Source organism: Sander lucioperca, chromosome 7 (genome assembly GCF_008315115.2).
Source record: "Sander lucioperca isolate FBNREF2018 chromosome 7, SLUC_FBN_1.2, whole genome shotgun sequence".
In the NCBI taxonomy this organism is placed as follows: domain Eukaryota; kingdom Metazoa; phylum Chordata; class Actinopteri; order Perciformes; family Percidae; genus Sander; species Sander lucioperca.
The window spans coordinates 7926855-7954041 of NC_050179.1; the positions used below are offsets into that span (position 1 = coordinate 7926855).

Sequence of the window (27187 nt, forward strand, 5' to 3'; positions counted from 1 at the left end):
GTAAAGGTTGACTTTTCCTAAGCTACTTCTGTGGTTGGCTCAATTGGGATTTAGAAATGTTTAAAATCCAAGATAAACTCGACCAAGAAGTCTGTGTTCAACATTTTTCTAAGTGATCAGAAATCTACTTTTAGAACATGGATGTTTTAGTTTGACATGTGCCGTCTTTTCCAAACACTATATAACTTTTAGGAATTCAATACAACTTTCTTTAAGTAACAGCGCTCAGGCCTTTATTTTCGCATGAATTACTTTTTGTCTTTGCCAGTTGTTTCATTTGTTCTCTATATTTATTTTACAATCATCTGTCAAGAAATGTCGTCAATTAAACTGACTGTTCAACATCAAGTGGAGCAGTTCCATTTTAGATGAACTCATTCTGAAAATGTGAATGTTGACGATTAAAGAGTGGGCTTTGATCATTTTTCAGAGGCCATGACTGTTATGCTTAAAGAGGCACTCTCTATGATTCTTGGCCCATGCCTTATTTTCTGTATAAATTACATACATAGAAAGCTTAAGAGGTGTTTCTCAAGGGCTCAACATTTTTTATGCTTACACTCCATTGGCAAATGCACTATGGAAAAGCTGAACTATACTTGAAGTGCTGTATTTTAGTGTGGTTTGGAGCTGAGGTGGGGATCAATTGCTTGGTTTTTATAGCAGCATCCCAAAAAGCCCCAGAGAGGCCGGTCTGAAGGACAGGTGGGGAGCCACGGTGCCACCTCAAACCACTGTCCCCACGGCAGGAGGCCTCACCACAGGGAGACCAGCATGCCCAGAGACCCAAGAAAGGCAGGAAGTGGTCAAACACTGCCATGTCTGTGTGCGAGTGTGTAGGGCTGCAACTTGCGATTATTTCATTACTGATTCTTCTGTCAATTATTTGCTTGGCTCCAGACCTCTGAATTGCTACCCACATCTCATATGTTCAGCGATTCAATAAGGTGAAAAGAAATTTCAAATCAGATTATCAGGCTACTACAAAAATGTCCAAGTCGACGTTTTCTTAAATGTCTTGTTTTGTCCAAAAGTGTCTAAAATCCAAAGATATTACATTTTCAATAATATAAAACGGACAGAAGCAGCAAATCCTCACATTGGAGAAGGTGCAGTTTGTGTGCGTGTTGAGGGACACTGGAAGAAAGTGATTATTGTGTCACCTTCTTGTGTCCTTGATTTTATCAATTCAATCTTGATTGTGCAGACACATACCTGCTACCAGGTCAAGGTTGAAAACGAATGGTTATTGTGCTGATGCTGTTGTTGCTTCTCAACTCTGGAACAGCCTCAAGAAAAGTCTCAGAGAAGCCAAATCAGTGCAATATTAAACAAAATGAAACATAAAATAAACCCATGTTTTGTTTTGTTTTTAATAATGTGGCTCATGCTGCCCTCTTCTGTTACAGAGGCAGACTTCATCTAAATGGCTTAACATTCACACTCTGCCACATTATGTAGGCTAATATGAAAACCATTATTGACACTGTAGTTATTGCTATTAACTGCTAACCGTTATTAACCATTAATGCATGCTACAAATATGCTAAACAGACTGAAACTGCAGCTGTATATACGCGAGTAACAGACATTGCTATTACATCGCCATTAACATTGTTCTCTCATCACTCAGTGCGACTTAAATTAATTATTTAAACTGGCATTTGTCTACTTATTTGAAACAATAATATCAATAACGCCAGTAAATTCAAACAATAGTGGAAATATCGCGTGCAGGATTAATACAAAGCCGTAATCATAAACACACAGCCTGCTGTTTCTTTGTGGCGGCGGCCTGCGAGCATTCCATTCATAGCAAGCCAATCAGAGCGGAGCTTACTGGGGTATTCCATCCAATAGCGGGGCTGGTTGTTGTTTGGCCCTGTTTCGAACGCGGACAGACAGAAGCAAGTGGACCGGTTTGAAGCTAAGCTAATTCAACCACATTACAGCTAGTTAATTTAGATTGTTTGCATTGTTTCCGTTACAAGCACACGCGCGTATCTGTTTGCGAAAAATCAAAACTACCTGTCAATAGTTTACCCATCAGGCTAAAAAGTAAAACTGTGCATTTATTTGGTAAACCACTTCTGTGCTGCTAGCTGAATTGGCGGCGATTAGGCGCCAGTCGTGTTTGACAACAGCGCTGTTCGGTCACGTTCCTGGTGGTGTTGTTGTAGCTGCTGAGTGAACGATAGCTAAAATAAAGTTAAGCATGGCAGAATTTCTCGAAGATCCGTCGGTTCTCACGAAAGATAAGCTGAAGAATGAGCTCGCAGTCAACAATGTGCCACTTCCTAGCGGAGAGCATAAAAAAGAAGTGTATGTGCAGCTGTATCTGAAAAACTTAACCATACTGAATAATAAGAAGAGCCCGCCTGCGGACACCTTCTCCAGCGACGAAGAGTTACCTGCTCCCGTGGTGTCCAACAAAAGTCGATCTGGAAGAGTAAGTTTTATTAATAATTGTTGGTGTATAACTGTGGTGTGTGGCTGAAGTCGTCTGTATTGATAGAACGCGTGGGAGTCACGACTTGTATGATTTGTAACTTAATTTTTTTTTGCAGAAAGCTACCAAAAAGACAGACAAGCCTCGCACAGAGGAAGTGGAGGTGACAGATCTCACTGATGAAGATTTAAAACAGCAGCTGGCCAAACATGGTGTGGACTCAGGACCCATTGTTGGTGAGTCCTTGGAGGCCTTTTTCAGACTTTTGAGAAAAGAACGTATCCAACATTAGAAATACGATTAGATTGAAATTGTTCAAAGATGCAAAGAAATTAGATTAGGAATATATGTTTTGGCATTATTAACTAATTTATTACTTGGAAGACACATGAAGACAACGTATCAAAACCAATTCACAAATGCATGTACTTTTTCTTTGTGTTGACCAGTTTATCTTAATTTTCTAAAATCTGGTTATGTTCCAGTCATAACCCAAATAACAAATGTGGCAATTAATTGGGTTTCAAACTATAGCCCAACCTAAAGTGAATGTTTGAGGCCGACACCACTAATAATGATTTAGTTTTAAAAATCTAAGAACTGTTTGCCAACAAACCTTTTTTGGTAAGAATCCTTTAAGTTTGTTTTTTACAGAATTTTGACCAGCTTATAGACCAATAGATATTTGCAAATATTTTGGTCCCTGAAGCAGCGCTATACTGTATGTGTCCATGTAAACATGTTAAAATATTATGACTTAATTGAACTAAAATGTATTTATCCTTCATGAGGTAACTGCAATGTATTATGTAATGTTTCCTTTTTTGCCCCTTCTTCCCTCTATTCAGCCACCACCCGTAAACTGTATGAGAAGAAGCTGCAGAAGCTTTTGGATCAGCCTCCAGCTGAACCTGAAGCTCCTACAGACGTCACAGCTCTCCCCAAGGCAGACAGCAACCAGAATGGCAACACAAATTCTGACCAGTACAGTGACAAGGAAGATGGTGAGCTCTGACTACACATTACCCATGAGCTTTTTAAAGTTCACATTTTCTTCTAGTCAGTTCTTAAAACGTGTTTTTTTTATTAAGCAAAGTTATCCAGCAATTTCCCTGTTTAATGTTGGAAAAACACTCATTACTGTACTGATATCGCCATGTTTGACTGTTCTACCATTAAATGTTTTTTCCAGAGGAGATTGCTACCCCTGAGCCAGAGCCAGTTCCTGTCGTGGAGAAGCCTGTGAGGAGCAGAGGGAAAGCTCCAGTTACCGTCAGAACCAGCAGCAGACGACAAACCAAGGTAAGATTGGAAATGGCAAAATGTCAATTTCCAATCTTGTTGATAGGAATATATTTTAAGTTTGTATTAACATTGTTTTTGTATTACACTGACAGGTGGTGGATGAAATTATTACTGAAGAAACTCCTAAGAAGGCCAGCGATAGTGTTGTTGAAGATATTCTTGCTAATGAAATAAGCACACCAACAGGCATGAGGTAACACACATGAATCAAGTACTGCAGAATATTAACCAAAAAGTTTTTTGTGTCTAGCCTGAAAGTTTGGTTTTGTTGTTTCCCCGATCAGTGCGACCTGCAGGCGTCCGATCCGAGGGGCAGCTGGTCGACCTTTAAAACCAAGTGAATACTGGCTGGATGAGTCCCGTGTGCAGCACAGCGTCCACATTGACACCCGCTCTTACTCTGAGTCTTTCTCCAGAGCGGGCAGCTCCGTCTCTTCAAGCAAAGCACCAGCCCGACGGGGCTTCTTGTCTATGTTGCTCAAGCTCCTGCTCCTTGTTGTGGTGGGTGGTTGTCTCTTCTATGTCTACCAGAACCTGGGTGCCGATAACATCAACACCCTCAAAGGCCTCCTGGACAGCGTCATTGTCCCCCTTCAGGGCGTTGTGAACAACGCAGCCACCTACCTGGGCATCGGCAGCAGTGCCGGTGCTACAGAGGGCACCGGCAAGTAAAGACCCTCAGCCGTGTCTAGCAATGCCCACACCGCCTCCCTGCCGCCTGCCACAGCACACCACAACTCAACTCAAGCAGTAATCTTGGCTCACCTCTTCTTGCCCCACATGGTTGGACAAACGTTAAAGATTTAATTGGAATGATAGACTTTCTCCTCTCTGGAGTCCAGCTTTCCTCCCACCACAAGAGGAAACCGTAGCTTCTGGATAACACTGTTTTGTGGCAGTCAGAAGAGACTCATTTTAATGTTGATTTTAATCTGTGAATTGTTTTGTGTCTTTGTGTGTATTTAACCCGTGTATGTAGAAACGAGTGCTGAATGGAGTGGCCAGTTTATCCATGCATGGTTGTAGTTTTTGAAAGTCATACTGTAGTTTATAACTCTCTGTGCCAGGTGTTTTTCTGATGGTGAAGTGCCTGGACACTTTTAGCACGTAGTGCCCTCCCATTTTCAAGCACAAAGCAGTGCTATTACTAATACCAGAATGTTACATGTGTTTCTGTATGAATTTCAAAATTTGCTCTGTAGCTATAGAGTTAGGTAGAGTGATTCATTATTTCTATGGTGCTCAGGTCAATTCAACTTTTTAATGTGGTCTGTGCTGGGAGGAGACACATGGTGTAATCAGGTCGCATCACTGCATGAGGAAAATCCGCCCACGTTCAGGTTGAGATATAAAAAACGTTTTTCAGTGGCTGATCACGGCTTGAGTCATTGTACATGGGGCTCTATGATTATGACTAAAATTATAATTCTGGTTACTGTATTGTTATCATGATTTTTACTGTTTGTGGATTGAAGAGGAAAATGTATTAATCTTGGATCAACATCCTCATCAATTTACAAACAAAATTCTTAAGGAAACAGCTTTTTTAGTATTGATTATCTACCACTTATTTGGCAGTTCCTCCTTAAGGAAACTAAAATTGTAGTGTTCGATCATAGATTATTGATTCTCCAGCCCTGCCAGTGTGCCCATTTTGAGTTTACATGCTTTGGGTTGTAGTGCTCTGTTGTGCTTTTTTTTTTTTTTTTTTTTTATTAGATTTCTAATCCTTCAGTCCTATATGCAGGATTGGCTGTTGCAGTGCACCCACATAGCTCACCTCACTGACTGCATGTGTCCAGACATGGCAGATCTGCAAAGAAGACATGAAGAAAGTTAATCCTTTTGGGACAGTAAATCAGTGTATTACCTTAAGAACTCTCGACTGCTTCTGCCTGAGAAAATTACCACAATTAAGAGACTGCATGTAACTCTCAAAGGGGTTGTTTACCCACTGGGAGGGGGGATGCATTCACTGGAGGTGATGTTGGGGCTGGGAAGGTTTCTGGGGCATCTTATTTTCTATTTTGATATTTTTCTAAAATGGTGTGTTCAACTTTTTATAGCACATTTAAGGTAACATTTCAAAGCAATATGTAACACATGAAAGTGATACTGTACCTTAATTTGAACCTTGCTGACTTAACACAAGTGATTCATCAGGCAGCTCTAATGGACAAAATGCCAGGGGTTATGTGGGTAAGGATTTTTAATCTGTTTATTTATGATAATGTAGGCAGTGTATCATAAAATAAACGTGGCTGTTACCAGATATTTTTCTTTGTCTTCTGTAGTGGTTGGCTGGGCAATACCAGTATTTTTTCACGTTTTAACCAATTTACGCAACATTTATATGTTGCTACCAACCATTTCCCCAAGTAATCAATATCTTTAGGATTTAAAACATTTTTTTTTTTAAGTTTGCCAGCTGTGGAAAAGCTTTGAAGAAGAGTTTCAATTAACATTTTCTCCATGCTATTTTTCCTGCTATTTTCGTTGCCTCGGTACACCTGAATGTGTTTAAGTTATGTAATGTGACAGCTTGACCAAGTCCCTTCAGCGCCCCACTGTTCTTCCTGTTGTAGAAGCATCTCCTAACGCAGGACACCAGCCCAGATTGGCAGTGGCTGCTGTGCCTAGTAAGGCAGAATACCCTCTCTATCTAAAGTGAATTTAAAGCAGAAAACACTTTAGTCAGCACCTTTAAAAATTAGAACTTTTTTTCTTAATCCACACAAGCGCACAAATTATTATATCTCTCTATCTCACACATTGCTGTCTTGCAATGTAGTGAGAGATTGAGTGCACACACGTAAAGCAAAGAAGAGCTGATTCATGTGAATGTGCCAGATCCCCAATGTCTTTCCATTAAATACTAAAAGAGCACACACACACAGTGCAGCCAGTAAAGTTGGCTTACTAATTTCAAATAAGCATAACTGGGGGGACAACTTTTTTTTAAACTTTTAGTCTGCAGGTTAGTAAGGGACTTTTTCATATTCTGAGATGGACATGTCTGGCTGATCATGTAAACAAATACTAGTAGCCAATGTCTATTTATTACAAGGCTAAGCTATCTTGAGTGTTGCTTCCCGTCACAGCTAAACCGATGTCTGTCTTGTCTGTTCATCCTGCAGTGGTTGTCCTTTTAACATTGATTCTCCTCCTGCTGGCTCAGAGGTGTCTGTGCTTTACTAGAAATGCATCTCAGCAGTCAGTGTCCTCAAGACGCTCAGATTTAAGTGTGAGTAAATGAGTGAAACCTGTTGTCTGTGGTAACACTGCCAAAAAGACACACCATCTTTTCAGAGGCCCCCAGCAGCTCCCTGGCTCTAAGCTGGAGTCATTTTCATGTGAGCTCGGCCAAAGCACTCCAGTAGCCCTCCAACTTGACCTTAATCAGTGCAGAGGCTATGAAGCAGGTGCTTATTTGCAACTCCAGATGAAGTGTAACATTGAGTATGAAAAATAAAGGTCATTATAATGGTGAAGTGGTATGTGCAACCTTTTTTAACTAGCTTTCTTTTCTTTATTATTCAACAGGAAATGTGCATTGTTGTTGGTCAATAAGTACCAGCTGACTGAGGTGACCCTTGGAATGCCAAACTGAGACTTTGTAGGGGATGGAGAGGCTTAGTCAATTAAATCCAGTAGGCTGCAGCCTGACAGCACAACAGGAAGGGGAGCAGGCACACAGTACACCAAACCAAGGGTGACTTACTGAAGTGTTGAAGAAAGGACAAGGACCTGCACAAGAGTACCTGGACCCTCAAGACAACAGGTGAACAGCCATGATTTTCTATGTTATGTGGGAATTTAAAATATCTGCAGGAGGCATGTACTGTAGATTGGATTTGGTTGGATTTTGGTTTGTGGTGTCTTAACTGGAGAAAGTTATGTTGTCCAAGCATTTCTTTATAAAGTGACAGCTGCATTTTTTCAGTGTCCTCTTCCTGCTCTCTGTGCAGATTTTAGGTTTTTGTGCTTTTCAGGCATCGTAGAATTGCAAACTATATCTATTTATCTACCATAGAGTAGATTTACATAAGCATTTTTCATCACTGTGACTGCTTCCAGTTTGACTGTTTATCTCCAGGTACTCTCAGACAACCACCATCTGAACCATTAAAAGTCGCTTTCTAAAAGAAATCAAGAACAAGAAATTATGTACTAAAGATAAATAGATTATAGCATAGTCATTTAAGAAAAGTATCTTTCTTGTAGGTCGTTTCCTTTAAATGTAGTTTTATCTGGGACCTTGTGGCTCATCAAATAATTACCCAGATAAATGAAAGGGATGTTATCACGTTAAAACATAATTACACAACGTATTGTCCCTAGAAACTTCAGTTTTCAAGGGCTTAATGTGTTGTCTGACATCTGTACCGTGCACTGTCTGTGTTTAAGATCATGGGTGACTTGACTTCCTCAGTCACATACAAACATTCAACAGGTTGCTACACAACAGCTGTCGTGTCTAAAATGTCAAAAAGGCTAATTCTCTGATACTTTGGATCCTTGGTCATTCAGGTACCAACCATGTTTTTGTGTAATTAAAAGTCATGAAACCTACTGTCCTCACTGTAACCTTGCAGGCTAAGCCAGCTCTTTAACAGACCATGTTTACATGCTTTCTCCTCCAATCCAGTTTCACTCACGGCTACTGAATGGACAGTGCACTTTCAATGGGACTTTTATAATCCTTCAGAGAAGTAGGATAAAAGTGAGAGTAATTTTTGCAGATGTCTTGGTTCACAATAACATGTTTTATTTAATTTCAATCAGTAATCTCTTGCACATAAAACAGTTGGAGAGACACTGTCGTGCCTCATGTTTTACAGTATCTATAGTCTGCAGCATAAAGTAAAAAATAATCCCTACATGTGCAGTGTGCTAAAAATTCAGTGGCAACTAGATCATACATAATTCAGATTTCTGCATGTTGTTATTTAACAGTGGCAATATTATCACTGTAAAAAAATAGAATGTACTATACCACACTTATCTCAGAGAGAGAATTCAGGTAACATCATTTGTAAAATAAAAAGGTTATTTGGTATTGTTCTTTAGAGTCATCCTATGAGATGCAAGGTTCTATAGTTTAGGTGCAGCAGATGGAGGCAGCGTTAAGGGATTACAGTAACTCCTTTAACAGTCTGCAGTCAGTCAGTCAAGTTCAGCATCCGATTATAGTGCTCCGTCCTCCATTTGGAGAGGAGGGTGGAGGGAGAGGAGAGGAGCCGGCCCTGAGTCACATGTGCTCTGTGCTACCGCTGCAGCTGACCGGATACCTGCCTCAGCTGTCTGGATTGCACAAACATTGACTGTGGGAGGTATTGTGGATGCAGGGGACACACAGCTCTGTGGGAACACACCTTAGGTATCCATTCACTTTGCCATGCTGATTACATGTTGGTATTTATACCTCGCAGCTCGGAGCATCGCCAAACAATGCAAGTATTGCTGCTGTTTTTTGTGTCTGTCCACTTGTCATTTCAAGGTGAACTCTGCAGAAACATAATGTGTGGGACCAAGCTCAGTCAGTGTGTTGTCTTAGGGTTAGGGTTTTTCTTTTCTTTGTAATGGATCTAGATACCATGCTTCCATTAGTGCTGCTGAGATAAATGCTGGGCTTAATTTGTATTCCCTCTCAGAATATAAAATGTGACATCCTAAATGCAGTATTTATTAAGTTTGAGCACGCAGCCTGCTTTCTGGATGCAGGGCTGTTTCCCTCAGTTGTGTCTGTGTTCGTCTGCAGTCGACATGTTTTCTGACCAGGAACACTCTTCTTTTCCTCCTTTAATTTTTACTCTTTAGCACTGAACATGACCTCAATGCTGCAAAAGCTGATCACCCCGCTGTTCAGTGGTCCTCCTGAGCCCCCCAGGAATAAAGTGACAGTGGTGGGCGTGGGCCAGGTTGGCATGGCCTGTGCTGTCAGCATCCTGCTCAGGGTAAGAGCCACACAGGTTTTGCCTCTGCTCAGATTACATTCATGCCTGCTGGTGACACAGGACAGGGTAATACCCAGGATCCTCCCCCGGATTATTACTGATCGCTTGGTGTCTGATCTGACTGTTATCCCTTCACTGTCCTTGTTGAGGTGTGGTGACAGAAAAATGTATTTGTCACCAAAAGGCTTGACTTTTTACCTAAACACATGAAATTGGGCAGCTGCTTTCAGTACAGTAGTAATAGCAGCAATTTTACCTTATTGATTAACTCCAGTGTAAGAAATTGTTACACCCAATATACTGTATGCAAATCAAGTCACTGCTTGCACTGTGGCTAAGGGATATGTAAGCAAGTAAATATAGCTTTACGATCAGGATTTGATTTGATTTGTTGCCAATGATATGTACATCTTGTTTTATCGGAATTTTCAATTGTAAGCCATCCGGTTTTACATTTCATTGAGGCAATCCTGCAGTAAAATGATATTAGTCATAATTTAAGCTCTATATATAATTTAGTATCATCTGTATAAAAGTGCCAAAGCAACACATAATGTGCCCTTGTGGGTGAACATACATGCAGAAAACGGTGGTTTAATGACCAATGGTGGAGGCAATTCTACAACAGTGGGACAGGTAGGCCTATATATTTAGTCCCTAAAACAAACAGCTAGAATTTCTATATTGAGGTTGGACACCCCAACAGCAAAAACATGTTAATTAGTGAATAAGTGTACTGTGAGGGGAAGAAGTGTTGCTCTCAACTTCCCTGATGTGTGCAGGAGCTGGCTGATGAACTGGCCCTGGTGGATGTGATGGAGGACAAGCTGAAAGGAGAGATGATGGACCTGCAGCATGGCAGCCTCTTCCTCAAAACCCCAAAAATAGTTGCAGACAAAGGCATGTTTATACCTCAGACACTGCAGGGTGCAGCTAACTGGCAAGCATTGTGACCGAGCCATTTTTGTCCGTATTGGCATTAAAAATAGCCAAGATTCTTACTAGCTGCGTTGAAATCTCTGCTTATCTAAAGATAAGAAGGTTTAGATAGGAACCTGAAAGTGATGACACTTAACCTTAATGACAAATCTACTTCTATCTCAGACTACTCTGTGACAGCAAACTCCCGCATCGTAGTGGTGACAGCTGGAGTCCGTCAGCAGGAGGGAGAGAGCAGGCTGAACCTTGTCCAGAGAAACGTCAACATCTTTAAACACATCGTCCCTCAGATCGTCAGATACAGCCCCGACTGCACCATTATTGTTGTTTCCAACCCAGGTACTGTCCAACACACATTTCTTCATTACGTCTCTCACACAGACATACAGCATGCACCCTCTAATAATGCTTACAACACTTTTCAACAGTTGATGTGCTGACTTATGTAACCTGGAAATTGAGCGGCTTTCCCCAGCACCGCGTCATCGGCAGCGGCACCAACTTGGACTCGGCACGCTTCCGTTTCCTGATGGCCGAAAAACTGGGAATCCACTGCAGCAGCTTCAACGGCTGGATCCTGGGAGAACATGGAGACACCAGTGGTGAGCATTTATGGGATTTCTGTCTGAATGCATACCTGTCAAGTATCCCATTTTGGCCGGGAAAGTCCCGTATTTTACCCTTCTTTCCCGCCGTCCTCCCGTATTAGTATTTTCCCGTAAATCTCCCGTATTTTAACCTGCGTTATTAAAAAATGATAATACCCCGGGCCCGGGCGGAGTAAAAAAAAAAAAAAACATTCCCAATCTGAGCTCTGTCACTAGCCTCGCGATAACTGCCACCTGCAGTAGCCTACTGCAGGTACTGAAGGTGGCAGTTGTCGCGAGGTTAGTGTGTGAGGTCAGAAGATGAGTTCAGAAAGGGTGTTTAGCATGGTACGAAAGACTGATACAGAGAATAGGATGACGTTAGACAACAGAACTGTTTGCGCTCTACTCTCATGTAAAATTAACCACTCTGGCCCAGCCCACAAATACACTCCTTCCAAAACAGTCTTAAAGAATGCAAAGTCTGCAACAAATTTGTACAATAACTCACTAAAAAAGTAAAGAAAAGTTATGTGAAATGAAAAGAAAAACTGTAAAAGAAAAGCAATATGAAATGAAAAGTGTGTGTGGAATGAAAATAAAAATGTAAATGTAAAGACAAGCAATGTTATAAATTGTAAATGTTTTCAGCATTCTGCATCAAGTGGTGATTTTAGCTTTCTTGTACACCTGTCTTAAAATGTAAGGGATACTGGAGCTTGGTTGGGGTGGTGGGACTGCTTGCGGTGGGCGCCGGAAAATTTCCCTTATTTTGAAATCCAAAACTTGACAGGTATGTGAATGTTATTATGTTATTGACAAACGATTGTGCAGACTATGACTGTGATGTATGAAGTGTGTGGACAAATGTGTTTTAGTGCCTGTGTGGAGTGGAACAAATGTGGCCGGAGTCAACCTGCAGACGTTAAACCCGGACATCGGCACTGACTGTGACAATGAGAACTGGATGGAAACACACAAGATGGTGGTGGACAGGTGGGCCAGAGTTCACTTGCTCACATTTCCTTGACTAACAAGATGTTTTCTTAGGTGTGGTGTTTTTTTATAGGCCTTGTAGAGTAGGGTCATAACTCAATATTGTTGTTTAACACCTCTCCATGTAATCTTATTCATAACTTATGTTATATTCATAACTAGATATTTTTGGGTCACTGTTCTCGCATCTAAATGAATAATAACATTAGAATAAACTCAAATATTTTAAAACCAGGTTGCATTAGACTTTAAATAATCATAATTTTAAATATGTATAGTTTCATCATGTAACGTTGGATGTAATGTTGGAAGCAGGTAAAGTGTACTGGAGTCAAAGCCGGTACACCCCCCCCCCGCTGCTGTAAAGCGTTCTGCGTGTGGCGTGCAGGTTACCTTCCCCCCAAAGCCATACATACACAAACACACACACATATACAGAGGCGTCCCGCTTTATTAGATAGATAGCAGGGCCGGCATGTGTATGCACGTGGAGAGTGTGTGTAGAGCGAGTGAGAAAGTGACAGGGATTAACTTCGGAGTGCGTACCGAGCAGGCATAGTGGGAAAACAGGGGTGGCGGGTAATGATATTTCATCCTACAAATGCAGACAGACAGCTATCCTTAGTACTTTATTGTGACAATCATCAGGATAATTCCTACATTACTCAAAGATATTGAATGCACCTTCACTGCCCAGAAGACATCAATCCCCACCCAAGTCTCGGTCATGGTTACACCAAGGGGGTAGTCTCGCTTTGCCAGACCATCCACACGCTGCAGAGCGGAGGAGGGTCTGGCTACTCCACACAGCATTGCGGGATGGGAGAAAAACGTGCTCTGGTTTATTGGCATTCACATTCACAAGGCCAGATTTCTTCAGTTCTTCGGTTTAAGACGTGCTGACGTCTTAAGACATGCTGATGTTGAAAGACGTGCTCAACATGAAACAGGTGACTGGGAAATAACAATGCTTATGTCCTGCAGCTTCTACAGCCTATATGTGGTCGGATAGTAACATTACATGTCTTAACTGTGAAAGTAGAGCATCGATAAAGCACGTAGTATAGTACTGAAGTTGCAGCAGATGTGACGACGTGGTTTGACATTACCAGTACTTTTCTTCTAATAAGCCCTGGTATTTGGTTTCTAAATAGAGTGTAATTTGGTATAATATACAGTATTGTCTAGATATAGTATAGTTTGAGTTTAATACGACAATATATGCGTTTCTAGGAACACCATAATTTAGGTGTATGGTTTCTTTTTAGCGTCTAACTGTGTTCGTTTTCTGTCTCTTAAAGACCAAATACTTTCTTGTTTTGGTCTAATTTGATAGAAGGTAAGGCTTATTATATCTTATTTATGTACTAATTACAGGATAATTTAGGCGTTTGGCCTTTAATAAGGGTATAACTGTTCGTTTTCTGTCTAAGAAAAACAACATTATTTCTAGTTATGGTCTAATTTGATACAAAGTACGGCTTATTACGTCTTTTTAATGTCCCGGAAAATAAAGTCACCATTAAAATACACTAACTGTAATAAATTCCAACATTAAGCAGTCTGAAAACTGGCCCTTAAGCTGTGTCCTGTGCCTCTCAGTGCCTACGAGGTGATCAAACTGAAGGGTTACACCAACTGGGCCATCGGTCTGAGTGTAGCTGACCTGACAGAAAGCCTCATCAGGAACATGAACAGGATTCATCCTGTTTCCACCATGGTGAAGGTAAAGGCTGCTCACACACACAGATTCGTTTTCACATACGTTTAAGACTAAGCCCAAAGCAAGCCGTGTCTTTAAGTTATGGATACAAACTGTACCTTTGCCTGCAAAATACTATGTTGCTATGTAGCATAGTCTAAATATGTTAAGATAAGATAAGATAGACTTTATTAATCCCACACTGGGGAAATTCCTGTGTTGTTGCACTAACTGTTTTCATTTGTAAAGCAAAATCTGAAACAGATTATAATTGAAGTTGATTGAAATCCAATTTTGAAAGTGATTACTTTTCTTTACTTACTTTTCTGAAATCATATTTAGCCCTAGTGACAAACCAGTGGAATTTGGTTTTCAGTGCAACAAGGCTCAGATCACAGAGTCAGCAGCATTGACATAGACAGACATCAATATAATACATTATATATAAAATGATATTTTGTTCACATTTACGAGAAGAAAAAAAAACGATTCAAGTAATATTCAAGCCTTAAATTGTGGCTTGCAATTTAAACTTGTTGGTTCAGTCTTTTCAAATTTGAGCATAACAGTTCACATTTTTGCATGTGATATTGTCTCTGCTGACATTGTTTCTGTCTTTGAGATGTACCGTCTCATACAGACAGTGAGGTTGTTGTTCATTGTGTGCAGGGCATGTATGGAATCAGTGAGGAGGTGTATCTGAGTCTGCCCTGCGTGCTGAACAGCGGAGGTGTGGCCAGTGTGATCAACATGACCCTGACAGATGAAGAGGTGGCCCAACTGCAAGCCAGTGCCAACACGCTGTGGGACATCCAGAAGGACCTGCAGGATGTCTAACTGAACACATGGGGGTGATGTAGATGTGTCCTCCTGACGTATTATCACTCTGCAAACACTAAACCCCACACAGCTCCGCCCTCCACACCTTCAACACACTGCCCTCTGTAGATTCACAGGCGTATGGGAGTTTAATCCCGTCAGATGTAGCTGTAGGTGTCAGTTTGTGACTTCAACTGAGTGAAATGCTGCTCTGACTCATTTGTCCTCGGCTGTGTTGCAGTGTGGGACCGTGTGTCATTTGTGTTGCTGTGTAATAAAGCTGTTGTTGCTCGAACAGGAAGTGCATGTGTTCAGTTATTCAGTAGTAAAGGGAACATCTACAGGTGTACAGAGACAGGTGCACTGAAAGTTTTATCTAAAAAGGTTCAAATTGGAAATGAAACAAATCCTAAAACACTATGGAAGCTCCTGAGGGGATTTTACAGGGACTTGATGTTTTTTTTAGATATATTATCACAGACAGAAATTCTATGAGTTATTAATTTGTGTCAGTGGATAAACTCCTGATAAAAGCTTTAATTCAAGTATTTTTTGTTAATTAGATGAGGCCTTTAATGAGTCTATTCTAAGAATGTGTATTCTCTAACAAGAATGTTTTTACAGAAATGCAGTGAAGGAGAGATGGAGAATAAAGTTGTGAGCAGGTACGGTACAAACATTTCTCCAGTAATATATAAAAATATCTCTGTCCACTCCTTATCTATGTCTTTTAAGGATAGGCATAGCCAAAACATGCATGCAGGGGAACGCTGACATCGATCACATGTAGGAGAAACATTGGTATAGATTTTAGATATCCTGGCATTGGTTTAATATGGGGCATGATGGTTGGATGGTATGAGGGCATTACAACACATTATTTGATATTTCAGACCACCCTCACACAGAAAACGACCATATAGGTCGATTGTGCAAGCAGTTCATAATGACCCATATTTACGTTTGTTGTTAGGCCACGACCTCTCGTGGCCATAGTAATTATTGTGGGAACAAATGAGGAAGTGACGTGACAAAGTATAAGAACATCAATATCCGATAAGGAGGCAGGTTGGGGTGGTGGATGGGTCAAACAAACACAGTTATTTCACTCAGGAGACCGGGGTTTGTGTCCCGTGTTAAGCGCATTAAGTTAAATAGAACGGTTATTTATGTTGTTTTGGAAGTCATTGGAAATCAACCTATTCTGTCGTTTAGATATGAGAATGTGTTAGATATTTCCTTTCCTAAAGATCTTCCAAAAGGAAATAGTTGCTTTTACAGCAAACTTGTGCATTTACAAAAGTACTTTAAATCTAATTTATGTAAGCAGTAAAACTCAGCAGATGACCTGTGTTTGACTCAGTCACGGCTGGTTCAGGCTGCCATTTCCAATAAAACTCATCGGGCCACCTCTCTCAGTGTGATGATTAATGACTGAGTGGTGTTTAGCATGGTGTTAATCCCTGTGTGGTGTGAACGACTTAATTGCTGCCCCAAGCTGACAGACTTTTTTTGTTGTTCTTAATCGATAGCAAGTTGTGCAGCTGTAAAAGGAAACCTCTCCATGTTGAACACACAGCTCACTGACAAGGCAAGGGAAATGTATTTATTTAGCATGTTTGATTACAAGTAAACTCAACCAGCGATAAGTAACACGTATAAGAAAACATAATAAATCCAAGAATATGCAACAATAAGACAAAAAAAAATTGTCTTCACAAATAGTTCCAATTCATCTCTTGTTCGTCTGGGTAATCATCTGGATTGCCTCCACCTGAGGAAGAAAATAGATTTAAAAAGATTTGGAAATAAATCTTTCTCAGATGATGGTGATGTGTTGGTGATAACTTTCAGGGGTTTGACCTTCTTCCACAGCTTTCTGCAGGAGCTCCAGAAGAATGGAAGACAAAGACAATCCAGGTCCATCACTGCTCTGGTGAGTCGCTGCAGAGACGCAGGGCAAAGACATTTAAAAAGGAAATGGCATTACATTGTGTGAGATAAAGTCCTAGAATCAAACTGATGTCATGCAAGATTTTTAATTCTTGCATGACATCTAACAAAGAATTCTTCATAAAGTGTTGATATGTTAGTGTAATTAATGCTTAATGAATCATTTACGGATACTTTATAGATCAGTAACATTATAACCCATTAACAAGAAATAAATAATTAATATTTAAATGGATTATGGTCCAGAAGGTCTGCAGATAAAACACCAGCCACAGAGAATTTTCAAAACCTTAAAACCCAGAAGTTGTTCTCAATAATGGCTTGTATCTAATTTAAAAAAAAAAGCATTAGTAAATAATGTATTAACCATAAATAAAGTCGTTAGTTTCAACTTTCAAACTAAGCCCTTTATAAAGAGTCGCCTATTAGAAAGTAGAACAAGCTTTTAAGAGCCAAAAATTAATACTTCACCACTACATAACTATTTTTTATTTATAAGCTGCAGGGCATCACATACTACACACCTAAATGTAAAGTGTCCACTTCCTCTCTGCCTGCGCGCTGCAACACTGAGCGCTGTCCTTCTGAAAAAACATCAACATTCAACACTGTTTTCTGTTTATTTGACAGGACAGCTCAAAAGCACGCAATTCTTCAGTTTTAAATTTCTTCGGTAAATCCTTACGTGCTCCTTTTAGGTATAAGATGGCCTGAGGAGTCCAGTTCCTCCGCTGAAATGTAAATGATGATGATGTAAAAGATGATAGTTGATCTCCCAATTATGTGTTTAAATTCAGTTTAAACATGAAAGAGAAAAATCTACTTTCACTTACCTGTGGTGCACTCCAACACTGAGTAACTAATGTCACCACAAGCAACGTGACTATTAGAGACATTGTTGAACTCTGTAATGACATTTAGTTTAATTAAGAATAACACTAATAGTACTACTAATAATTTTAGAATAGAAAAAGAGGAATAACCCTACATCCCCACGACCATTGAATAAATGGTTTATGACACAATATAATGTAGTTAAAGGCAGATATAAAGACATTTAAAGTGTTTATTAATGTACAGTATTTGTCAACAATTATAATTTCTCCTATGAAGACATATTTTGTATTGTGTCTTTAAGTGTATTTTACTATTTGTCATTGATTATCTGTTTATACACAGGAGTTATAATTGTTGACAAATAAGTTTTAAATGCTTATACATGCTAAATACAGGCACTTAAAGTAACATGTTGCTTTTATAAATGCACATTTTAATTACAAACTCAATTTTCATGTATCCCTTCTAAGATCTAGTTCTTCTAAGATATTTTACAAAATACAACAACAACTAATAGTAATAATATTTAAAAAAAATATCTTACCGTATGTGTTGTTAACTCCTGCAGGGTAAATGTATGATTTATGCTTCCTCTGTCGCTGCTGTTCCATTATAAAAACAACAAAGTAAATCACTTCATTATACAGCATCATTGATGCTCAATTATGTCTCACGTAATATTTCAATTGACGAGTGACAGGTGTTGTTAAAACTGTCAATGCTCATTAATCATACACACTTGAGAGAAAGATAAACTTGTAATCTCTTCACGGGGTCAGCGCTTAATGACGACACTGGTGAGATTTTATGAATGAAAGCTGATGTGATGACAGCGTGTCGGTAGAGTACATGGGAGTGTAGACACCTGAGGCTGAGGAGGAGTTTAAAAGCAGTTCAAGTCGGTCAAAGTGTTGATGCTTTTACGAAAAAAGCTGTGCGTATCATCGCTTGTCATACTGAAAAAAGATTTCTTTCACAATGACTTGGAGGGATGTATTCACTGAAAATAGCAAATGTGAATCTGATTTGTTTTGGGTTTTTTTTCCCTGTTGAACTTTATTAATTTATTAGAATGATTTGCTTTCTTGCCGCAAGTTAGATGGGAACATTGTTACCACTCTTATATTTCTATGGTAAACATGAAGGTAGCACAGGTATTCACAGCCGGCTAGTTTAGCACAAAGACTAGAAACAGGGTGAAACAGCTAGCGTGACTCTGTCCAATGGCAACAAAACCTGCCTACCAGCACCCCTTAAAGGTCCCATATTGTAAAAAGTGAGATTTCTATGCCTTTTTGTCCGGACTTATGTATGGCTGTGATGTCACAACTATACTATATATATATATGTATGTAGAAAGTTCTGCTACGGTCCCGTTACAGTCATTCCCCGGCTGCAATGGAGGTGCAGAGAGTACAGATACGGAAGCCCCGGAACAGCTGACCAATCAGAGCAGACGTCTTTTTCAGGAGTGTTTCAGACAAAGGGCGAATACAGGTACATTATATTCAGATAAACAGTATGAGAAAAATAATGTTTAAACATTAAAGCATGTAAACATGTTCTAGTAGAAGCCCAAAATACAAGTATGAACCTGAAAATGAGCAGACTATGTAATACTCAGTAATCAATGTCACATCTTATAAGGTTCCTTGGGACACTGACTGACACGGAGCCATTGTTAATGTTATTATTTACACCTGTGCCTTCCCTCCTCAAGTCAAAAATGAACCTTCAAGCTCAAAATGTCTTTATTAGTTTGTATTTATAAACGGATTGAAGATTGTTTTAAACCCGTCTGTGAATGCTTTGTACAACAGTTAATACATTTGTAACACAATTTCTACATGTTTGTAATCATATATCATTTTTATGACTACTGCTGTTATGCAGTTTAAACAGTTACTTCATAGGTTATGTTGACAAATACATTAATAAGCACAAATAACTTAATACTTTAAAAGATGTATTCAATACCGCTGTAGTATTTTTTTAACAAGTGCTAAATGTTAAGTAAATAAGAGGAGAGATAAACTTACACTTAAATAATCAAAGAAATAATTGAATTAAATGTAAACTTGTGAGAAAAGAAAATCAAAGGATTAATGATCCTGTGTGGCATATAAAGTCATCTCTGCGGCAAAAAACAAATAACACAAATTTATAAAATACACACTTTATTCTAAGTATGCACTTACAAAAGTTACAGTAAAACATATCCATGACAAGCATCTTTAACCTTTTCCACAAAAGTTCAGGTTTCTTTTCCCAAGTAACATTTAGCTCAACATTATTTATTTTTAATGTACAAAATTCCAGTAACACTTCATTGAGGGACTCAAAAAACAGCTCTCAGTGACTGTTCAGGCACACAATCTGGAGGAGAGGATGCTGCAAAGAGCTCCTGACTCTCCGCTGAGTTGATCCAGTGGTCCCAAGTTATCAGTCCATAAATATCAGACAGGAGGAATGATACAAAATGGGAGACCTGCTTCCAGCTTTTAAAATAAAAAATCTCTTGGTCAGATACAAAACATCATGTCAGATACAAAACATCATGTCAGTCAAACATCCACGGATACATTTTGTTTGGATTCACAGTTCTGGAGTGGCAATGACCAAGATATACAGTAGGGGTGCACGATTCAAAAAATGTCACGATTCGATATCGATTTTCAGCCTCAAGATTCGATTTTCGATTAAAAAAAAACGATCCACAGTATGTAAATGTAGTTACTTTTCCCATGTGATTGCAGTAGACATACAATATATTTTTTTTATTTTTAATTAAAAAATATGAATCGATTTTGAATCGGTAGAGCTTGAATCGCCATTCGAATGTTAATCAATTTTGTTGCACACCCCTAGTATACAGTCACTATTAGAAACTATGATAAATACTGAAATTCTCCTCAGATACAAATACATTTCTCTGTTATACCATATTGTTGCTTTCACCAATTTTATCCACCAGCTGGAAGAGAAAAAGACAACAAGAGTTATTTAGAATCTGCATTAAGTTATACTGAATCAGACAAAAACATTCAATGCAAACAAAAAGCTCAGAAAAAATCTGAGAAAAGGTTCATTTAAAACCACAAAAAGTGCAAACCACTGAAAATAAAGACACAATGAGGTTTTTACCACATACACCAGCTACAGTTACAAGGTAACTTTTATAAATAAAAAAATACTTTTTATTATATTTGCTCAAACTGTCAATATATCCTGACAGTACTACAGGAAACAGGAAAATCACGTTCCTCTGCCTCCTCCTGGTGCTCCTAAAGGCATAAGGAAAACAACCAATCAGAGCCAAGGAGTCTCTTACGCACTGCAGTCAAACTGGGCACAATGATCAAATATGATTGAAGATTCTGTTACTGATATTGCCTATTTCTTAAGTAACTAAAATATGTTTCTGAAAGCATTTGGGTGAGAAATAAGCAGTAGCAGTAATAGGCAGTAACAGAATCTTGATTCATATCTGATCAGTGCTGCCCAGTTTTACAGTTTGACCGTAGTTCACGAGCAGTCATTGACAATGCGTTAAGAGACTCCTCGGCTTTGATTGGTTGTTTTACTCGTGGTGGAAACTTGGAGGAGGCAGAGGAACATGATGTTTTCACAGATTATCTGTCTCATGTGCTACTGTTAGGATATATTGACAGTTCCAGCAAATATGACAAGAAGTTGTTTTTATTTTAAAGTTACCTACTGAACCTTTAAGAGAATTACATTCTGATACTTGATGCTGGACACCGACAAAGGACTCACCCTGACAACAGACAAATATACCCAAAATGTTTCACAAAGACCAAACAGGTTGACTAAATAATCTCAACTTCTAGCTATTTCCAGAGCTTTTATCTACGTTTCACAGTCTTCATCAGCAAATGGACTAAACAGCAAACTCCATCTGGACTCTGCTAAAAGCTCAAGAAAGAGCTAGTTTGATCATTTTGTCAAACTACTGTTACCAAAGTCAAGAATTAACTTTCATGTCTATTTAAACAGTTCATCTAAAAACTGTTTACTTTTTTCAGAGGCTTATTGATCATGTTTTTGAATGATTTCCTACTTTCCAGCCAGACATTGGTTTTAGTTATTGTCAGTACAGTATGGAAATCAACTTGCAGAGCCTTGAAACTCGCATACAGCTGCAAACAGGCAATGTCTTCCCTGCTGGTACGTTTGAGTACTTGGGGAAACTCCGACGATGGAGACTTGAGAGTCAGCTGCTAAAGGAAATCTTTGTAATGAAATAAATAGAGCTGCAACGATCAGTTGATTATTGGATTAGTCGATCAACAGAAAATCAAGCTGCAACTATTTTGATAATCGATAAATCGTTTAGTCATTTTTCAAGCAAAAATGCCAAAACAAATTGGTTCCAACTTCTGAAATGTGAGGATTTGAAGCTTTTTTTTTGTCATGATATTACTACCATATCATACTGAATATCTTTGGATTTTGAACGACTTCGTCCCATAAAACGAGCTATACGAATACATAGCCTCGGGCTGTGAGAAATTATAACAGCACGTTTCACTATTTTTTGACATTTTACAGACCAAACGATTCATAATAATGAAAAAAGCTTGTAAATGCAGTGTTTTTCAGGATCTAACTTTATATACTTTCTACATTTATAAGATGTTGTTGCAGCTTTTAATTAACACTAGTCAAACGATTCAAATATTTAATAGCTATTAATCGCATTAATGTCATAGTTAACTCGCAATTAATCGCACATTTTATCTATTCTAAAAGGTCCCTAGATTTCTTTTTGTCCAATTATTTTTTCTCATTTTAATGCTCTTATCAACATGGAAAAGTGAATCGGCTTGCTTTGTGCTTTTGTCGCCTGGCTTTGATGAGGGGGCGGAGAATTCTCATCAGCTGTGTGCTTGGCCATCAAGTGGTATTTCAGACTGGACGTGCTGCGATGATAGCTCAGTTCACAACGACAAAACACACAGATCACTTTGGTCTTGTCAATGGAACCATTTGGCAACTTTTTAAAAGTAAACTTTCCATTCAGAATCTTACTGGCATCCATTTCGGCGTCTCGTGCTTGCCATCCATTCAAAACGTAACGTTAGCCTACCACTCTTTGGCCGGCTCGCAAGCCCAAACAGAGTGTGCAGCGTGCCTGTTGTTTTGTTTCCGGTCTAGCTAGATCCGGTGTGGTGTTGTAGTTTTTCTAACGTTACTAGTTGTTGCAACAGTATGTGAAAAGAACTACAAAGTGTGCTAGGCCAAAAAGAACGTTAATCTTGCGATAAAAAAATTGACGCCGTTAAAATGGGTTTGCGTTAACGCCGTTGATAACGTGTTTAACTGACAGCACTAATTAACACATAAAATAACATAACTGTGACAAAGTAACTAAATATTCTGTGTGATGAATTAGCCGTCTGATGCAAGTCTGCAATCATTTAAAGGGATGCTCAATTTGTTATTCACTGATCGTCATAATACTTACTGTACTGATCCCTGGTAAACTGAGCAAAGAGCCGATTACAGGTACTCGTCTGATGAAGCCCACTGCCACTGGGAAGAATCCTCTGTTAAAGAGAGAGAGAGAGAGAATGAGGTAAGACCAAAAAATAATTTGCATTAAAGGTGCTGTAGGTAGGATTGTGAAGATCCAGGACTTAGCCAAAACATTTGAACATCAGCAACTTCTCAGTCCCTCCCCCTCCTTTCCGCTAAAGCCCAAAACGGTCTCCTAAGCCCCTCCCCCCACAAGGGAGAATGAATGTGTGTGCATGAGCAGTGATTGACACGCAGTTAGACCACCCCCGCCCCCCTGGCTCTGATTGGTGCATCTGAACAGGGAGCGTGGACTTTTGCAAATCGCACTACAGGCTGTAGGTGGTGACAGAGGAGCCGGATTTTTTTTTTTTTAAATTACCTGCTTCATGTAGTTCTACTGGAACATAGGGTCAGTTTCAGAAAATATGACAGAAAGTTAGTTTTATAGTCTTACCTACTGCACCTTTAATTTAGCATAATGATGACAAAGAGATTTGTTTTCTTTCTGTTTGCACTGACCTGAATAAGAGGAAGAAACCGTAGATCTCCAGAACGACTCCAATGATCGGCCAGCCGATCAGAACCACCAACACTCCTCCCAGGAAGAAGCTGGTGGCTTTTGCTTTGTGTCTCTGGAAGAAGAATCTGAACGTTCGCTCCAGGCCGATGACGAAGGACAGGCCTGACACAAATAGGATCTGGACAACAAGCAAAGACACACAATACAATCAGAGGTGAGACACTGGTCAGGTCTTATATGAGGGAGATGTTTGACTGTAATAGTGTTATTGACCAACTCACATTTCCAATGGCGAGGAGAGCTTTATCAAAAAATAGCATCATCCCAAAGAAGAGGAAAAACACACCGAACCCTGTCAGCCCCATCCCAATTTCTGTAATAAACAAAACAGTGATTACAACAGATACAGTATGTGGTGACATGACGTGTCATAAACTTTCATTTCCACGAAGAAACCTAGCAGCTGCAGACAATAACAGGGTGCAACATATTAGAAAGGAAGACGGCAAACTGTATTTACTTACACACACAAATGAAACACACTTAAATAAAATTAAAAAGAGTGCATGGATAAATGTATTAAAAATGTGTATTACAGTATGTATGAGGAGTGTATTGTTCTCCATTCAACTTAATGAGGAAAAGAGCGGGGCTACATAATAACTTTAATATTCAATATATGGGTGAGACCGCCAGAGATTTTTCCATACTGTTGTATCAGGTCATCGCGGTCAATGTTGCAAATCACTGAGTAGGACTGCTTAATGACAATTTAGAATTATTTAAAATTATTTTTGCATCTTGAGACAAATAACCTTTATCTGTAAGGTATTTAATTTGCTGGATTTCTCAAATGATTGATGATCTCATGGCAGATGGCAATATAAAATCACATACACTGTGGTAGAGGATTTTATCCAATTTATTTGCAAACTCCTAATTCGGTGCAAACCAGTGCTGAAACAACACGGTAATTATTAGGGCTGCACAATTAATCACAATTGTATCGAAATCGCAATATGGACTAGTGCAATATCCAAATCGCAGGGGGGCGCAATATTTGTTAATGGCAAAATATGTGTCAAACCATTCTGAATGAAGTACTGTGGTGCTGCAGAGATGTCCCAACCTACAAATCCTATCCTACAGACTAAAGAAACAAATCTTTGTTTGGTACAGATCCTCGCAAAAATCACACTATAATTATTTTAATTTATTTCAATGTTAATAATTTTCAATGAAAATGAGAATAATGATACAAAAACGATCATTCCCTCCAACATCATGAATCATATCGCAATCACAATATCAGTCAAAATAATCGCAATTAGATATTTTCCTCATATCGTGCAACACTAGTAATTATAACATGATCAATAAACAGTTTAATCAATTAATCATTGTCAATTAATGAAAAGAAGAATCAAGACTTGTTTGTTTTTCCATATGCCATTACTATTAAATGGAATACTTTGGTATATTTTATAAAGACCCATTTTAAAACGTGTGATTCAGGTAATTGATATTAACTACTATGTTAATAGATAAAGTGTTAACAGATCAAATAAAACAAACTAGTTGATAACATGAGTGAATTTTAAGAGAAGAATATTTGAACAAAATAAATGAGTTTTTTCGTCATTTAAAACGCTTCACAGTGACGTTCAGCTACGTGACGTAACGACGCTTTCAGCCAATTGTGTTTGAGCTACTAACCTCTATATTAAGCGAAAACGGAGTTCAACACAGAAACCATACATTCAAAGAACAACGGGAAAACATAAACCGGTCTTACTTTGTGAATCCGTGAGTGAAATCATGTTGGCGGCAGCAAGAGAATCTATCAAACAATACAAAGCTCGTAACGACTCAAACCTGCTGTTTTCTTGCTAACTGATACAACAGTAGCAGCGATGAAGGCGAAGCTAGCGGTTCCTACCGGTTCCTACGCCACGTCGTCCGGAGTCACGCACGGACGTATTCTACCAAAGATCGTCTATGTTGAAGTTGTTGGTACAACAGCTCTTTCATTTTAAAAACAGATTTGTAATATTTATATTGTACATTGTTTGCATTTTCTGTTTATGTTTCTTGGCTTTTGCAGTACAATTATTATTAGGGGTCCAAGCCCGAGTCTGTAAGAACGGGCAATAGCAAAGCTATGCCGTTCATACAGCAGGGCTGTAGAACCCTATTGTTTTTCTACTGATTTTTCCTCTTCATTATTATTATTATTATTATTATTATTCTTCTCCGCCTAAAACTCCGACTACAGCCTAAACCGTACATGGTGGGGGGTTGCCATTTTCAGGAATGGTCTGAATCACCGCAAGGACCTCAGGCACAAAAATTGACCCACTTCCACCACTAGGTGGCGCTATAGCAGAAAAACCGCATTTTGGCTCTATAACTCCCTATAACTCCCACACCGTACACCCTACATTCAAAACTCATACATCCACGCGTTCCCTGGATCCACCTGAATCACGTGATATAGGCCACGCCCATTTCCGCCTAGACTTTTATGCGTGAAAAATCGCAATTTATCAAAAACCTACTTTTTCGAACTCCTCCTAGACCGTGCGACCGATCTGCACGAAACTTGGACCGTAGCATCTCCAGACCGACCTAACAAAAGGTTAATGAAAAGAATTTTGATAGGACAAAAATTGCGCATATTACGCACGAACAAATTTGTGTAGCTAACTATGAAAACACCAACTTTGCCATATCTCGGCCAAAATAAAGGCTATCAACGCCAAACTTTAGATTCTTGTTTGCCATGACCCTCTGGAGGTGCCCCACGCGTTTTACAAAGATTGGTCACTAGGGGGCGCTACAAGTACAAAAGTTTATATCTCATGAACGGCTCATCTGATTTTTACAAAATTTGATGGGCACCATCTAGGGACACTTCTGAGGCAATGTCTAGAGTGGGGTACTGAGGGGTCAAAGTGGGCGTGGCCTATGGGACCCAAGTCTAGATTCACCACTTACACTAATGTGAACAACTTTAAATTTACAGGGTAGATAGACAATGGGTCATGGACCACACCTACCAAACATTACACATGTGGACCACTAGGTGGCGCTATAATGGTTTTTTGCCTTTATCTCCCACATTACACATCGCACATTAGAAAACCATACATCCACGTGTTCCTTGAATCAAGCTGAATCACATGATATAGGCCACGCCCATTTTTGCTGAAAATCTTTTTCGCAAAATCGCGCAATATGCAAAACCAACTTTTACGAACTCGTCCTAGGCCGTGCGACGGATCAGCTCGAAACCTAATAGGTAGCATCTCCAGATGGACCTGACCATAAAGGTACTCAAGGAATTTTGCTACGTTAAAGTATGCGCATTTGACGACCAAACAAATTTGCATAGCTAGCTACCGCACACGTATCATATCATATCTCGGCCAAATTAAATGTTATCAGCAAGAACCTTCAGGGCATTGTTCAAGATGCCACTCTGATGCTCTGTACCAAATTTGGCGAAGATCGGCCTTCAGGGGGCGCTATAAGCAACCTTTATTTGTGTTGGCCAATAACTCAATGCATTTGAATGGGGAA

At 39.3% G+C, this 27187-nt stretch overlaps 4 protein-coding genes across 7 annotated transcripts; 2 read left to right on the plus strand and 2 right to left on the minus strand.

Moving 5' to 3' along the window:
• Positions 1 to 1837: 1837 nt before the first annotated feature.
• Positions 1838 to 6026, plus strand: tmpob (thymopoietin b). The gene is made up of 6 exons (XM_031282860.2): positions 1838 to 2449; positions 2568 to 2685; positions 3298 to 3453; positions 3642 to 3751; positions 3847 to 3947; positions 4039 to 6026. The coding sequence occupies exons 1-6, from the start codon at positions 2216 to 2218 to the stop codon at positions 4424 to 4426; spliced, it is 1107 nt and encodes a 368-aa protein (XP_031138720.1). The 5' UTR covers positions 1838 to 2215; the 3' UTR covers positions 4427 to 6026.
• A 1244-nt stretch (positions 6027 to 7270) lies between these two features.
• Positions 7271 to 15045, plus strand: LOC116038447 (L-lactate dehydrogenase C chain). Of its 4 annotated transcripts, XM_031282863.2 has the most exons (9): positions 7406 to 7535; positions 9187 to 9207; positions 9575 to 9711; positions 10494 to 10611; positions 10816 to 10989; positions 11079 to 11252; positions 12116 to 12233; positions 13836 to 13959; positions 14605 to 15045. In XM_031282863.2, the coding sequence occupies exons 3-9, from the start codon at positions 9583 to 9585 to the stop codon at positions 14770 to 14772; spliced, it is 1005 nt and encodes a 334-aa protein (XP_031138723.1). In that variant the 5' UTR covers positions 7406 to 7535; positions 9187 to 9207; positions 9575 to 9582; the 3' UTR covers positions 14773 to 15045. The 4 variants fall into 4 exon arrangements, with proteins under 4 accessions (XP_031138722.1, XP_031138723.1, XP_035859296.1 ...); XM_031282862.2 differs by lacking the exon at positions 9187 to 9207 and having other exon boundaries at positions 7271 to 7535; XM_036003403.1 differs by lacking the exons at positions 7406 to 7535; positions 9187 to 9207 and adding an exon at positions 8957 to 9134.
• A 1300-nt stretch (positions 15046 to 16345) lies between these two features.
• Positions 16346 to 17613, minus strand: LOC116038353 (spexin-like). The gene is made up of 5 exons (XM_031282678.2): positions 17541 to 17613; positions 17393 to 17438; positions 17232 to 17291; positions 16618 to 16698; positions 16346 to 16528 (listed from the first exon to the last, which is right to left on the minus strand). Exons 1-5 carry the CDS (start codon positions 17601 to 17603, stop codon positions 16470 to 16472), a joined length of 309 nt encoding a protein of 102 aa, XP_031138538.1. The 5' UTR covers positions 17604 to 17613; the 3' UTR covers positions 16346 to 16469.
• Positions 17614 to 19704: 2091 nt separating this feature from the next.
• On the minus strand, positions 19705 to 25602 carry golt1bb (golgi transport 1Bb). The gene is made up of 6 exons (XM_031283439.2): positions 25401 to 25602; positions 23887 to 23978; positions 23605 to 23783; positions 23033 to 23114; positions 20421 to 20518; positions 19705 to 20176 (listed from the first exon to the last, which is right to left on the minus strand). Exons 1-5 carry the CDS (start codon positions 25423 to 25425, stop codon positions 20480 to 20482), a joined length of 417 nt encoding a protein of 138 aa, XP_031139299.1. The 5' UTR covers positions 25426 to 25602; the 3' UTR covers positions 19705 to 20176; positions 20421 to 20479.
• Positions 25603 to 27187: the final 1585 nt, after the last annotated feature.